General features: G+C 32.2%; 1 protein-coding gene across 2 annotated transcripts in view; it reads right to left on the reverse strand.

The window, feature by feature from the left end:
• The window catches only part of LOC142221781 (progestin and adipoQ receptor family member 3), a 75,519-nt gene that overhangs the window by 11,548 nt on the left and 49,581 nt on the right, over positions 1–14,390 (reverse strand). For both annotated transcript variants that reach the window (XM_075291589.1, XM_075291590.1), the window contains one exon: positions 7,580–7,801. In XM_075291589.1, coding sequence (XP_075147704.1) covers positions 7,580–7,801 — 222 coding nt within the window. The remainder of the gene's footprint in view (positions 1–7,579; positions 7,802–14,390) is intronic.

Below are 14,390 nucleotides of genomic sequence, written 5' to 3' on the forward strand. Positions count from 1 at the left end.
GTCCATAATTCTATTTATAACCCCCATATAAACTGATGTCTATATTTGACATCCCTATCTTCTTGGAAGAGCAAATTTCATCCGATATGGTTGAAATTTTCTACGTTATGTTAGTCTATGGCCTCTTGCAAAACTTGTCCATATCATATATATAGCATCCATATGAACAGATTCCCAGATATCATTTCCGGAGCTTCCTGGTTGAAATTATGTACGAATTTGATACGCACTAGTCGTGCAAAAATTGGTCCATATCGGTCCATTATTGAAAGAACAGTGAACCCACCAGTAAGAAAAATTTTGGTTAATTTTAGAAAATTTTGATTGTTTTTAGAAATGTTTAACTAAAAAGTATTGCAAACGCGACATCACGACAATATTACAAAAGAGTACATATTTTTCAACAAATTCACTTGTTAAAGAAAATTTTGTAGTATAAAGGAAAAAAATTGCAAGAATGTCTTTAGTGCCATACGAAGTTCATGATGGTCGGATTTGTAATAAAATTTACAAATTTCAAGAATTAATGAACTATTTTGTAAGTACGATTTTAGTAAATCTTTATGTTTCATTTGTATAGAATTTTTCCCCGTTTTTTAGTTTATTTAACTAACATACCCAAACAATTTTTGCAGTAAAGGAAACTTACTCCAAACATAATAATTTCATGAACTACAATAAAGATAAATTGGTTGAAGTGAAATAGAGGGTTTAATTTTTTGAGTGTATAGCCCCCATATACATCGACCCAAAAATTTGACTTCTGGAGCCTCATGCAGGAACTAATTTCATCCTATCCAGTTGAAATTTGGTTCTCTAATTTACTTAATTACTATTCATAATTATTTATACACTCCTCTATATAAGATGATCTACACCGAAAGAAAGTAAACTGTTTTACAGGAAGAATAAACTAACTCGTACGAAAAAGAACTAAATTTTACTCCACACTTTGAGATTTCCACAAAGCGTTGTCAAAACCAGGAAAATTTAATGCCATGTGTAGAACTGAATTGGCTTATATATGAATGCACCCTAGTAATTTTATAGTGGATGACAGTCCCATAGAAAAAATCATGAGCGGCGTGTGCGATTCAAAACGATTCGTTCATGAAAGTGAATTAACACACATGCGGTGTCAAACGGAGAACAGGCGTTTTAATTTGACAACGATAAAATGACACCATGCGTTCTCCAAACAACACCCAGCGTTCATGATCTGAAGACGTAATGGATTTATAAAAACAAAATCCGCTACCGTTACTCGAACTTGGATTGTCTGCTCCATACGGGTTAACATTCGTCTTAGCACACTACATCACCGAAGGATTTGCCACAAGAACGTCTAACGAATATTATGAAATGAAATATCATGAAATCGTGAACGCCCGTGGACGAAACCGTGAACATTCCGATTTGTTTTTTGTGAACGTTTCCATTTCCGTTTGTTACGTAATATTTTCTATTAGTGTAATAGAACTTTCTACACAATCCATGGTGGAGGGTATATAAGATTCAGCCTAGCCGAACTTACGGCGGTATTTTGAACAAATATTGGCCTAATATGAAAGACTATGAAACCTAAATTTATAGACACGCAATTTACACAATATTAAGGACAAAGTTCTTAACAATAAGGAGTTTGTTTCTTTATCTTTAGGACACGAATCTTTGAAATTTGCATCCCTCTGTTAAAATCGTATGTCCTTTAAGTAAGACAATTTTACTTACAGTAAAGAAAAATAGTCTTGATTTAAATAAATAACCTTTAAATTAACTGAAATTCAATATCTCTTTTAAAAAAATGAGATCCGCCCTAATTCTGATTTTAAATTTACAGAGCCTAGATTTAAAGCTAGATAGCTCCCTAAAAATGTCTTTATTTTAAGAAAGCAACATAAGAATCAATACAAAAATCCTTAAGGGGAGTCCAAAATCTTTGAATTCAAGTAATCTTTTTTTGTTTTTATTATGACCCTTCGTTTAGACCCGCCCGTTCGTCTGTCTGTCTGACTCTCAAAGAATTTATTCTAACCAAACTTAGATCCAATTTAAAGATGCAGCATATCAACCATAATCCATGCTCATCCAAAACTGACATGCGCTCGCATTGATTCTACTCCAGCCAATTTTTGACACTTCTCAAAATATCCTAACGCTCTTTTATTAAAAATACGAAAAGACTTTTTCGATAACACAATAAATTATCAGAACATAGATGACCCTGCTACCGTGTCACATTAGCATTTCAATTTTAAGGTAAATCAAGCATACATATTTGGCAAATGACACCAGCCCATCGCCTCCACCACCTACATAACTGACCAAATGCCAACATTTATTTTAATCGATTCTCCCAAAAAGCAAAAACCAAATCAATACAATGCTGCTGCTTTTACAAAAGTGTCGACGATCTTCACCCAAATCCATTGGAGAAGACCTTAGACGTGAATATGAATGAAGTCTGCTCAATGAGTAAATAAGTTCAGGTGTACGGGAGGCGCGCCCCTACCCATCCACGCATATGCACGTCCAATTCCCATTAGACAAGTTCAAGCTAAGACAATGTCTCTATTTTTAGTTTTGAGTAGTTTGGCTAGTTAGTCAGTCCATCGCATGGAAGACAAAAATCAAAACATTTGGGATATGTCTTTGTCATTTGTTGGTATATTCATTTACACCATTTATGTTAAATTATTAACACGAATAGATAACAAAAATTATACAAAGAGCCATGTGATATGGCTTAGGGGCTATATGGGTTGGATAGTCATTACAGGCCTGCTAAACTAATGCTTTTCTTAAAGAGACAGTCCCATGGGCATCCGAGTGTCATGCATGAATGTGCTGCCTTTGTCAACAGTTAAGGCTGCGACAACAACGATTAATTGGACAGACAGAATGACAATTCGCAAAACTAAATCAAGGTTAGTATTATTAACAAAGCTGCGTTTTTTTTACTTTTGACTTTGATTTTCGGTTTATTTTTGGTTGGCATCCAAATATAAATAAAACTTTTGTGAATAAAATTAGATTCACCTTTAAAACAGAGAAAATAGTTTTAAACACAACGATCTATTAATGGATGCATTTTTTATAAGTAAGAAGACACAGAGAAATATGAATGAATATATTCATATATAATATCCCAGCAAAAAAACAAAAACAAACTAAATAATCGATATTAAAAAAAACAATGTAAAATTTATTTTCGGATCCATAGCTTTTTTGGGTATCCTCTTTTTGCTAACGTAAGCTAACCTAACCTAGACTATTCAGTCCATTGTGATGCCACACTGAAAAAAAATATTGTTGTGAGGCCAAAGATTTCATGTCTTTAAAATACGAATGCAAATTTTGCTTAGCATTGAAGACGTATTTCTCTAATAAAAAGTTTTATTCCTTGTCCAAACGTCGATATTGTCCTTATAATTAAGTAATTTTAATTAACATGAAAGAAAAATTTTTTTGGGTAAGGTCAACTTGACTTCAATAATTCAGAAAAATTCTTTAAAATTGATGAAATTGTCTTTAAATTAGTTATCTTTTTGCATCTTGACAAAGCAGAAAATCGACATGTTTTTCAACACTTTATTTTAAAGACGTTTTTTACTTGAAACATAGCATAATTTCTACTGGAAGTCGAGTCTGAATTTGGAAAATAAAGTTGTCGTTATCTCGTTTTTAAAGAACTTTGAAAGCATATTAAAACAAAAAGCTGAAAAAAAAAACAAAAAATTAAAATTTGCTTCCTAGAAGCAAGTACACAAAACCCAAATTTAAAAGAGAAAGTGTCCTAAAAGTATCCTTACTTATATTCTCCGCTTCTTTGGCACGGAATCAATACCAAAATGGTTAAAGTAAAGACAAAATCTTTGGAACCGGGCATGTTTTTTTTTTTTCAGTGCACTCCCTCATCACTGAGTCCTGCCCGATTCCATGTCGTCCGAACTGTGAAACCATTTACTGTGAAACCATTTACAGAAGTTTTGAAACTCTTAAAACCACCTCTGTTCGTTCGAAACTGGGATTGAACCCTGGCTCTACTTATCTTTAAAATACATAAAACAAATTTTCTTTGAACTTAGAATTAGTTATTTAGCTGAAACAATTTAATTCTTGAAAGCGTGGGGTATAATAATTTTCATAAAGGGTGTTTACATTTTACTAAAGGGTGATACGGTCAAAATTTGGTCAATATAAACTTGACGTATTTCTTTCAATTTTGCATTTAAAAAACCTGAACACCCCTCATTTTGAAGGTGTGTGTGTGTGTAGAATGTTGCTTCTACTTTGATTTTGGAATTCACTCTTCAGTTGTCAAAATGCCATCCAAGCAAGAAGTGCAGCGTATCAAAATTTTGCTCGCGCATCGCGAAAATCCGAGCTACTCGCTCGCAAAGCTGGCAAAATCGTTAAAGTTGCCAAATCAACCGTTACAAATGTAATTAAAGTGTTTGGGGAACGTGTGTCGACAGCCAGGAAGTCTGGATCGGGGGGAAATCGAAAACCGGAAGCCGCTGAGACGACAAAGAGAGTTGCCGGTAGTTTCAAACGAAACCCTAACCTCTCTCTCCGAGATGCCGCAAATAAGCTGGGTGTATCGTCTACAACCGTGCATCGAGCCAAAAAACGAGCCGGACTAACGACTTACAAGAAGGTAGTGACTCCAAATCGCGATGATAAAAAAAATACGACGGCCAAAGCGCGATCCCGGAGGCTGTACACGACGATGCTGACGAAGTTTGACTGCGTGGTAATGGACGACGAAACCTACGTCAAAGCCGACTACAAGCAGCTTCAGGGACAGGAGTTTTATACGGCAAAAGGAAGGAGAAAGATAGCAAATATTTTCAAGCACATAAAACTGTCAAAGTTCGCAAAGAAATATATGGTTTGGAAAGCCAACTGTACCTGTGGCTTGAAAAGCAGCATTTTCATAGCTTCCGGGACTGTCAACCAAGAAATTTACGTGAAAGAGTGTTTGAATGCTGCCTTTCCTGAAGAAACACGGTTGTTCCGTACTGTTTTGGCCGGATTTGGCATCTTGCCATTACGGTAAAAAGCCCATGGAGTGGTACGCCGCCAACAACGTGCTGGTGGTTCCCAAGGACAAGAACCCTCCCAACACGCCAGAGCTCCGCCCAATTGAGAAATACTGGGCTATTGTCAAGCGGAACCTAAAGAATACCAAAGAAACTGCTAAGGACGAGCAGCAGTTCAAGGCAAACTGGCTTTCTGCGGCGAAGAAGGTGGACAAGGTGGCTGTACAAAATCTGATGGCAGGTGTCAAGCGTGAGGCCCGGCAATTCGGATTTGGAAAAGCGAAAGCCTAACTGAATATTTTTCCTGAATTTTATACTAATTGAACTTGAAAAAAAAATTTAATTTGATTTTTTAAATAAACGATTTCACCGATTTACACGCGTTTTCCCTTGACCAAATTTTGACCGTATCACCCTTTAATATAACCTACCCCACATCCTCTGTAAATTGGAAAAGTTTAATTGTTTCACGTGTACTTGAAGAGAAATGGTGTCACTCTGTGCCCTTTTATTTTTCCCCGACCAAAAATTAAAAAAGCATATACCTCATAACTTCCCCAAATTATACGCACAATTTCATTAAGTCGCCTAATTTTAGTTTTTTCACTGTACTTTAAAAAAGTCGGACAAAAGGAGGTCACCCTCCTCGACCAAATATCAAAAAATAAAGTAGCTGTTCTCTGCATAGACGCCCCCTTCAACCTTCTCTGAAAAAATTGGATAATTTTGTTCCCATTTTCAAAAAGTCGATCAAGGAATAGGTCCCCTCCCCGTCCAAATATTAAAAAATCAGGTACCCCATAATAAATTCATAACATCACGGCGTGTTCTCTGTAAATCTCAAATAAATGAGAGAATTTTTGTTTTTTACTGCACTGAAAAAAATATTGACCTAATATGGAAGATTATGCAACTTAAATTTTAGGACTCGAAATTTACGCAATGCTAAGGACAAAATTCTTTAAAATAATGACATTTTAATTAAAAGAAAGTTTATAATCCTTGTTTCAAATTTTTTTTTTCATTAAATTTAGGACACAAATCTTGCGTCCCTCTGTTGATGTTGTAGATCTTTGAAGGCAAATGTTCCTTAAAATAAAGAAAAACATTTTTAATTTAAAGAAATCGTCTTTAACTCAACTGACATAGTGAGTTTTTAAATTTAAGATAAAACTGCTTCAAATATAGGCTAAGACTTATTTTAAGGATTTGCATGTTTGGTTTAAAGTTTTTTTTAGCATTAAAAAACAGTTTTTACTTTGAAGTAATTTGGATTTTGAAACTGGAATTTGTTTGTACATTTATTAATATACCGCAAACAGAGAATAAAAATTCGATGAATGAGATCTGTATCCAATTTTAATTTTATCGATCCTAGATTTAAAGCCAGGGAGGTCCCTAAAAAATGTCTTTATTTTAAAGAAACCGCATCTTTGGCTCGGAATCAATACCAAAATCCTTAAAGGAAGGTCAAAATCTTTGGATTCAAGTAAAAGTTTTTTTGAGTGTGTACTTTAAACATAAATCGTATAAAGGGGTGGTCCACCTCCGCGACCAAATATCGAAAAGTATGTAGCGGGTCTTAGTCTAGGCATCACCCCTAACCTTCCTTGGAAATTTCACCCAAATCGGAGAATTTTGGCCCAGTTTTGAAAATGTCGGGCAATGTCGGGCAATTTTATAACAAAAGCAACAGCGATGAGTTCAAAATAAATTTTTGTAATGTGCGCTGTATGTAAAATAAGATTTTTCCGTTTTTCCATTGAAACTTTTCTTTGCTATAAACCTCACAGCGCGAGACCTTTCCAACGAATGAAAAACCGTGGAAATCGGTTCGTGCGTTCTGGAGTTGCGTCAGAGATGTCGCTGTATATAAAAAATGATTTTCCCGCTTTTCAGCTGAAATTTATCTTGAATTTGTTTGCTATAAACCTTACTGAGCTCGAGAACTTTCCAACGAATGCAAAACCGTGGAAATCGGAATTTTGCGTTCTGGAGTTAAAGCGTCAGGAAGGAAACCCCGACTTATTTTTATATATTAGATAACTTTTTCTTGTATAAAATCTAACATAGGCCCCAAATTTTCTAATCTATTGTACAAAACAATCTAGAGAAGTTTAAAAGTACATTTTCATCTGTGAAAGTACATTTTCACTAAAAAAAATGGGAATAAAATTTTTCCAGATGTTGTAAAGTTACATTTTATCTTTAATGAAAATATTCACATAATGAATGTTATTTCATTAAATGGTGATTACATTTTAAACTGATTTGAATTTGTTTGTTTGATTCAAAAAACATTTAACTTTAACGAAAGAATGCAAATTAAACATATCACTTAATAAAAGCATTTTTATCGAAAAAAAAAGATCTGTTCCCAAATATGCCTTGCCTAATCTTTCTTATAAGGTGGATATAAATCCTCTTCATTTCTATTACAGGCGTAGAAAATTCAAGCCCCTTTCTTATAACTTTAATGTACCTTAAAACATTATTTTACCTCTATGCAGGAATTATGCATGATTTGTACTTACCTCTTCGAAATTCAATAAAAATTTATTTTTATTGTACTTATTGTCATCGTTAGCTTGACCTGAGGAGGATTTTAGCAGGGAACAACATTTGTTTTGTTTCGATGTGGTAGACGATGACATTTGCATTTCTGCAACAGGTGAACCATGTCCCAGCACATTTGGTTCTTCATTTTCCGGAAATTGATGAGAATCTATTGAACAAATCTGCTTAGGGCCTTCATTCTAAAACAAAATAAAAAGAAATATAGAGAAATACATTAAAAAAAGCCAATCGAAATAAAATAGAATCAACAATAATTTATTTCAAACAAAAGTACCCCATAGATACCTATGAAAAGTACAAATTGCCAGATGAGAAACCTGCTGCTGCTGCTTGTTCTGCAGCTGATGTATAATTAAATATTAAAAGCGGAAGAATTTAACGAAATGCATATCGTGTTTCCGCATACTTGCATATTTTTTTATTTTGAAAATCTTAAGATAGGTTTGAATTAAATTTTCTAAAGAATCTGCAAATTGGAAAATCATGGGACCAGCACTTGCTGTTCAAGTCTTAGGTCAATATCGGGAAGTAAGTAGTTGAATAGTGCGAATTTTGGATATCAGTTAGTATTAATAATACTAACTTGGCATAATTTCAAACATAAAGTAAAACCACTAATTCATTCCAAACTACCAGTTTATAGACAATTAATCAAGTTTTTGGTGGGAAGTAAGTATTTGACCTATATTGCCAAAATACTTCCGAAATGTGCATACAGGGTGTTTGATATGAAAAGTAACAAAGTAATGCGCTATATTTTGATACTGTCCACCATAGGATGGGGGTATACTAATTCTGTTTGTAACATATAACATATAAATTCTTGTCTGAGACCCCATAGGCGCTATGAATATGGACCCCATGAATAATAGCCCCAAGTCCTAACTGATGTTTGCATTATAAAAATAAATCCCAGTATTTCAAATGAAAATAAATCCCAATTTCCTTCTTGGCATTGTATTTCGTGTAAAATTTGGTTTATATCGCTTCAAAATTATTTATAGATTCCTCTATATAAACTGATCAAGACCTAAAGTGGTTTACGTAGGTATTTAATATTTAAGACTTAGAAGACAATATGTGTGAGTGCGATGGAGTCGAGCCCTGTTAGAAAGTCCATGGTCTGCGGCCCAAATTTTTGTTTGCTCAGAGCCTCAATACTGTTTAGAACATTTTCCAGATAATATTCGACATTTACTTTGACGATGAATACGACTCAATTTAGAATGGATCCACATAGGAAAAAACCAAATTTGGTAAGCTCACCATCAAGCTTTGTACCACTGCGCCGAGGTTTTCGATCACATCTAGCCTTAATTTTTCGCATAATTTTTGGAGAGCTCGAACTATAGCAATCACGCTTGAATTCCATGACGAATAACTTTATTACTGAATCCAATAGATCAAAATGATTTTGTAACTTGCAAACAATTAAACTAGCAGTTTAGAAATAATAGCAACCTGAAATTGGTTGCAATACATATCAGCCAACCTGTAGAAGCAGCAATTTTTTCATCCAATTCGCCTAAAATTTTAAACGCAGTACTGTAAATGTGCCTAATATTGAGAGTATACGTCTATGTTATATAAAGGGCAAACTTAGTAAAAAATAACTGATTATTTTTTCAGATATGTGTCTGTTTTCATATGTGTAATAGAAAAGTGAAACGTCTTCCACGGAAAATTCATCATGAAAAGAATGAGAAAACAAGGAAACAACGTTTTTCCTTGAGTAAAGTAAAAGTGCAGAATAGAAATTTTACATGTGAAATGCAGAAGAGTTCCTAATATATTTTAGCAATAGTTTCACTTACTGCGACTATTGCTTCATTCTATTAAATCGATTCAATTAGATCTAGCTTGCAAGTAACAGACACATACTAATTTGCTTGCTTTTCATCTGCTCTATATTGGTTTTGTAAATGGACGTTTTCCTATTGCTAACCGCAATGATGTTAGCGTAAACAGTCCATTCAATTCTATCTATCAAATGTCTCACAGAAGTTGGCATGTATTCAAGCGAATATGAGTTTTTCTAGGTATATGATAATTGATTCACATTTCTCTATTGTTGCTTTTTTTCTACTTGAACATGGTGCTTTCTAATCAATTTAAAAATTTCAATATAAAGAAAAAATAAAATAATAAAAGGAAAATGTAAACAGCGTGCTTTTCGAGAAATCTCATTTCATACGTTTATTTAAATACGCTTTGGATTTGGATAAAGTACAGGGTAGCTGACACGAAATTCGTTAAAAACAAGTAAAATTGTTGCTTGCTTGAGTGCAAGCGTTATAATATGGATAAAAAATCATTTCCCGCCAGATGCCAACCCGATGGACTTTTTTATTTGAGAATTTTTAGAGCGCAAGGTTTGGACTAAATTTATCTAATAAGAACGGAAATTCTTATATCCGACGTCTCGGCAACGGTACAAAATGTCTTCATTTACAAAATTTTTGGGGATTTTATATAAAACAATGGCAACTCCTATTTATCTGCTATTGAAATCATTAGAAGTCATATCATATCAAAAAATTACCTACAATTTTCCAATCTTAATGGACCAGAGAGAATAAAAACACAAGAGAACGAAAAGCGCTCTTCTACAAAAACAACAAATGTCAACCGTATAGATGTCGCACAATGCCTGCAGCTTTGGTATTACCGCATTGCGATCGAAGCGCTGTTTTGATAAATTCTTTATAATGTCGTCGGTAGTTATAATCAAAGATTATAAATTGTAGAAAGATAGGAAATTAGCTACTGAGGAGATCGAACCATTTACCGTGTTAGTTTCATACTCGAACCAAACGCGAATACAACAAGTATTGGCATAGCATTAAAATGCAAATAAAAAGAAATTAAGTGCACAAAATAAATTTCCATAAAGGGAAAAATGTAATTTTTTTGTTGTTGCCTAAAATTTAACATTGTTTCATTAAGAAAATTAAATTTTTCATTTAAAAAATAAAAACGAAAAACAACTAAAAAATTACAAACATGTATTGAACTAACGTGGTAAATGCAACATTTGGCATGACGCAAGCCAATTTCCAATCTTCCTCAAGTTTATTGTCTTTGGTTATAATTTCCAATTGTCGGCCAAAAAATTTAATGGAATGAAAACATTTGTATAAAAGAACATTTGTTATTACAAAGTAGGTTCTAAATCCTATTTTCCTTACGTTTCGTAAAGCCGGCAGAGAACTGAACTGGGTGACGCCGACGCAAACTGTATGATATTTGAGAGAAGCGCCGATAAAACTTGCATGATATTAGAGAAATTTTTCCTCTGCTGCCACCTATTGACGCAATTTCGCTTCACAGTTTCGTCCTCTTCTCTTTTAATTCTCTCTGAATGGACTATTACCACGGTTGCCACAGTTGGTAGATTTGCTTCTGCTTGGTAGAATTCTTGATGTTGTGGTAGATTTTTCTATAGAATTAAATTTCTATAGAATTACAATTTTGACAAAATCTTCTATACAAATAAAATTTTGACAAAAATGTTCTATACAAATAAAATTTTGACAAAATTTTCTATAGAAATAAAATTTTGACAAAAATTTTCTATAGAAATAAAATTTTGACAAAATTTTCTATAAAAATAAAATTTTGACAAAATTTTCTATAGAAATACAATTTTGACACAATTCTCTATAGAAATAAAATGTTGACAAAAATTTTCTATAGAAATAAAACTTTCCATTATTTTTGTTTTGTTATTGTTGGTTTTGTTCTTTAAGCATTGTTGTTGTTTTTTATTGCAGCTTAAAACCATACATTGGCTAAACTACAAGTGTAGCTTAACCAACAGAGGAAAAGAATGTTTGTCAAATTTATTTGCGCAAAGCTCTATAGACTGCAAGATGGTTGGATGGACGCACGTTTCGGAATTACCACATTCCTCATCAGCATCCTCTACTTGCAGCAAAACTATCAACCAATTATCAGAATAAATTCAGGCAGTTCATTAAACCCAATAATAAACCACACTTGAACCCTCCGAAAAAAGGCTTTACATTGATAGCCGGCTTATGCCGAAATAAATTCAACCCAAATAAATAAAACATTCTTTTCCTCTGTTTGTTAAGCTACACTTGTAGTTTAGTCAATGTATGGTTTTAAGCTGCAATAAAAAACAACAACAACAAATAAAATTTTGACCAAATTTTTTAGAAAAAAAATTTTTGACAAAATTTTCTATAGAAATAAAATTTTGACACAATTCTCTATAGAAATAAAATTTTGACAAAGTGGCTCGCTTGACAAAGGCTCGAGTGGCAACCGTGACTATTACACATTTTCCCCTCATTTATCGGTTAATAAAGTCGTTAGGAATCATACCAGGGTTGCCACGTGTTTTATATACATTAAAAACACGACACATTAATAAATTACGGTCTGAAAAAAAAACGTGTTGTTTTAGAGAATTTATTGTAGAAATAATTTTGACATATTAACATTCCATAAAAAATGATGAATTAACCTTCAAAATTCATAAAAACAAACTTTTTCTGCGTTATCATTACTTCTACAATTATGACGCCAAAAACGAAACACACCCACTTTTTGATGACGTTGCAATTTGTCTTGGTTTGAGCGTTGTAAACAACTGTGCAACGGTAAACAATTGACAGATATGCCTGCACTCAACGTCATTTCATGCAATTGGATTTTGCAACACGTTGTTCCGTTCACGCGTGAGTATGGCGTCCCAAGTGGTAATACTAGTTTTGTATAGAATTGAAATTCATTTCTATAGCTTATAGGAATTTATTTTTATACTTTTATATGAAGCCCAAAAATACTACGTAAATAAATGGCCACTAGAATAAACAACAAGTACAAAAACAAAATATTGTAAATAAATACAGAGATAATAATGTTGATTTCGTTCGGTTTGATTTCTTTGTTGAAATAAATTAATTTAAAAATAAAAACAACGAAATGTAAAGAGTAATTTTATTATAAATTTACGAATGATTGATTTTGCACAAGTATATTTTAGTCGTTTCTCTTATGATTTCTTTCAAACATATGTTTTGAAATTATTTACAATTTCTCATATGTTTATTCACAATAAAAATTATTCTGTCTAAAAACGAAAATGTAAATAACAATTCTACTGTAAATTTACAAATGATTGATTTTGCACATATATGTATATCTTAGTTGTTTCCCTTAAGATTTCTTTTATCTTTCATTCTTCCCTTACTTATTTAAAATCATATGTTTATTACAATAAAAAAAATATTGTGAATTATTACCAAAATTAATTAGAAAAGTTCAATTAAACTTTAAATCTACTTTTACCATACAAATTCCTTTGATAAACTCTCAATAAATTATTTTGAATATGGGTGGCTGATATGTATCACAACATTTCATTTCCTTTTTGTTGTTTAAAAGCAAAAAATAAATGAAATAACACCGAAAAAAGTAAACTGTTTTATAGGAAGAATGAAGAAGAAGAATTCACGAAATTACACCCTCAATAGAAGAAAAATTAACTAAAAGTAAAGAACGAAATCATTGGGGCCATATCATCACCATTTCAACCATACTGTCGTTCAATCTTACAATTTTTATGATTCTTTATTGACGCGTGCTTAAACCCAAAATTTAAATTTTTTACTGTTTGTTAGATTGGTAGAATTCTTCATGTTTTGGTAGATTCCTTTCCAACTAAGAGGTACTTCAATTCTCTATAAAAATAAAATTTTGACAAAATTTTCTATAGAAATAAAATTTTGACAAAATTTTCTATAGAAATAAAATTTTGACAAAAGTTTCTATAGAAATAAAATTTTATTTTATTTTAGATTGGTAGAATTCTTCATGTTTTGGTAGATTCCTTTCCAACTAAGAGGTACTTCAATCCTCTATAAAAATAAAATTTTGACAAAATTTTCTATAGAAATAAAATTTTGATAAAATTTTCTATAGAAATAAAATTTTGACAAAAGTTTCTATAGAAATAAAATTTTATTGTTGTTTTTGATTTCAGCTTAAAACCATGCATTGACTAACCTACAAGTGTAGCTTAACCAAAGGAGGAAAAGTATGCTTGTCAAATTTATTTGGGCAAAGTCCTATAGACTACAGCTGTTTCGGAATGTGGTAATTCCTGTATGTAGTAAAATAAAAATTATTTCATTCTAAATCTGGGAAAAACATAAAACCATTTAAATTTTTATTCGAATTTTTTATTTATTTTCATTCATTGAAGATGTTAGATAAAATTACTTTCTACAAAATTAAATTACGTTCCATATTGTAATGGCAAGTGCGTCTTATGATAGCACTATGCATAAGATAAACGAAATAAATCTCTAAATTATTATTCATCATGACATAATATGAGTTTAAGCATTATTTCATTTTTATGAAAATATACAATGGAAATTTCATCGCAGTTGACAAAAACCACATGACAATGTAACGTAAGTAGAGAGTAAACAAAAGTATTGAAAAACGACACTGTTAAATCACATCAATGCGAATAGTGTCAATTGTAGTTTTATTTAACTAAAACTTTTCTATTAAATATTTACATAGTTAAAATTTTAATATGCGGACCAATATGACATTGAGAAAAAAATTTGTATTCATCAACAGGTAGTGAATATTACATAAATCCGATTAGTTCATGCAATGCAGTCTCATAGACCAGCAAGTTGTCGTTCTGAGATCAACTGTGACACAATACTTATTCTAAGATATATATCTGTCGGCTGCTCCAAAGATCTAAGAAAGAATAAG

The sequence above is a fragment of the Haematobia irritans genome, chromosome 1 (assembly GCF_050003625.1).
Source record: "Haematobia irritans isolate KBUSLIRL chromosome 1, ASM5000362v1, whole genome shotgun sequence".
NCBI lineage: Eukaryota > Metazoa > Arthropoda > Insecta > Diptera > Muscidae > Haematobia > Haematobia irritans.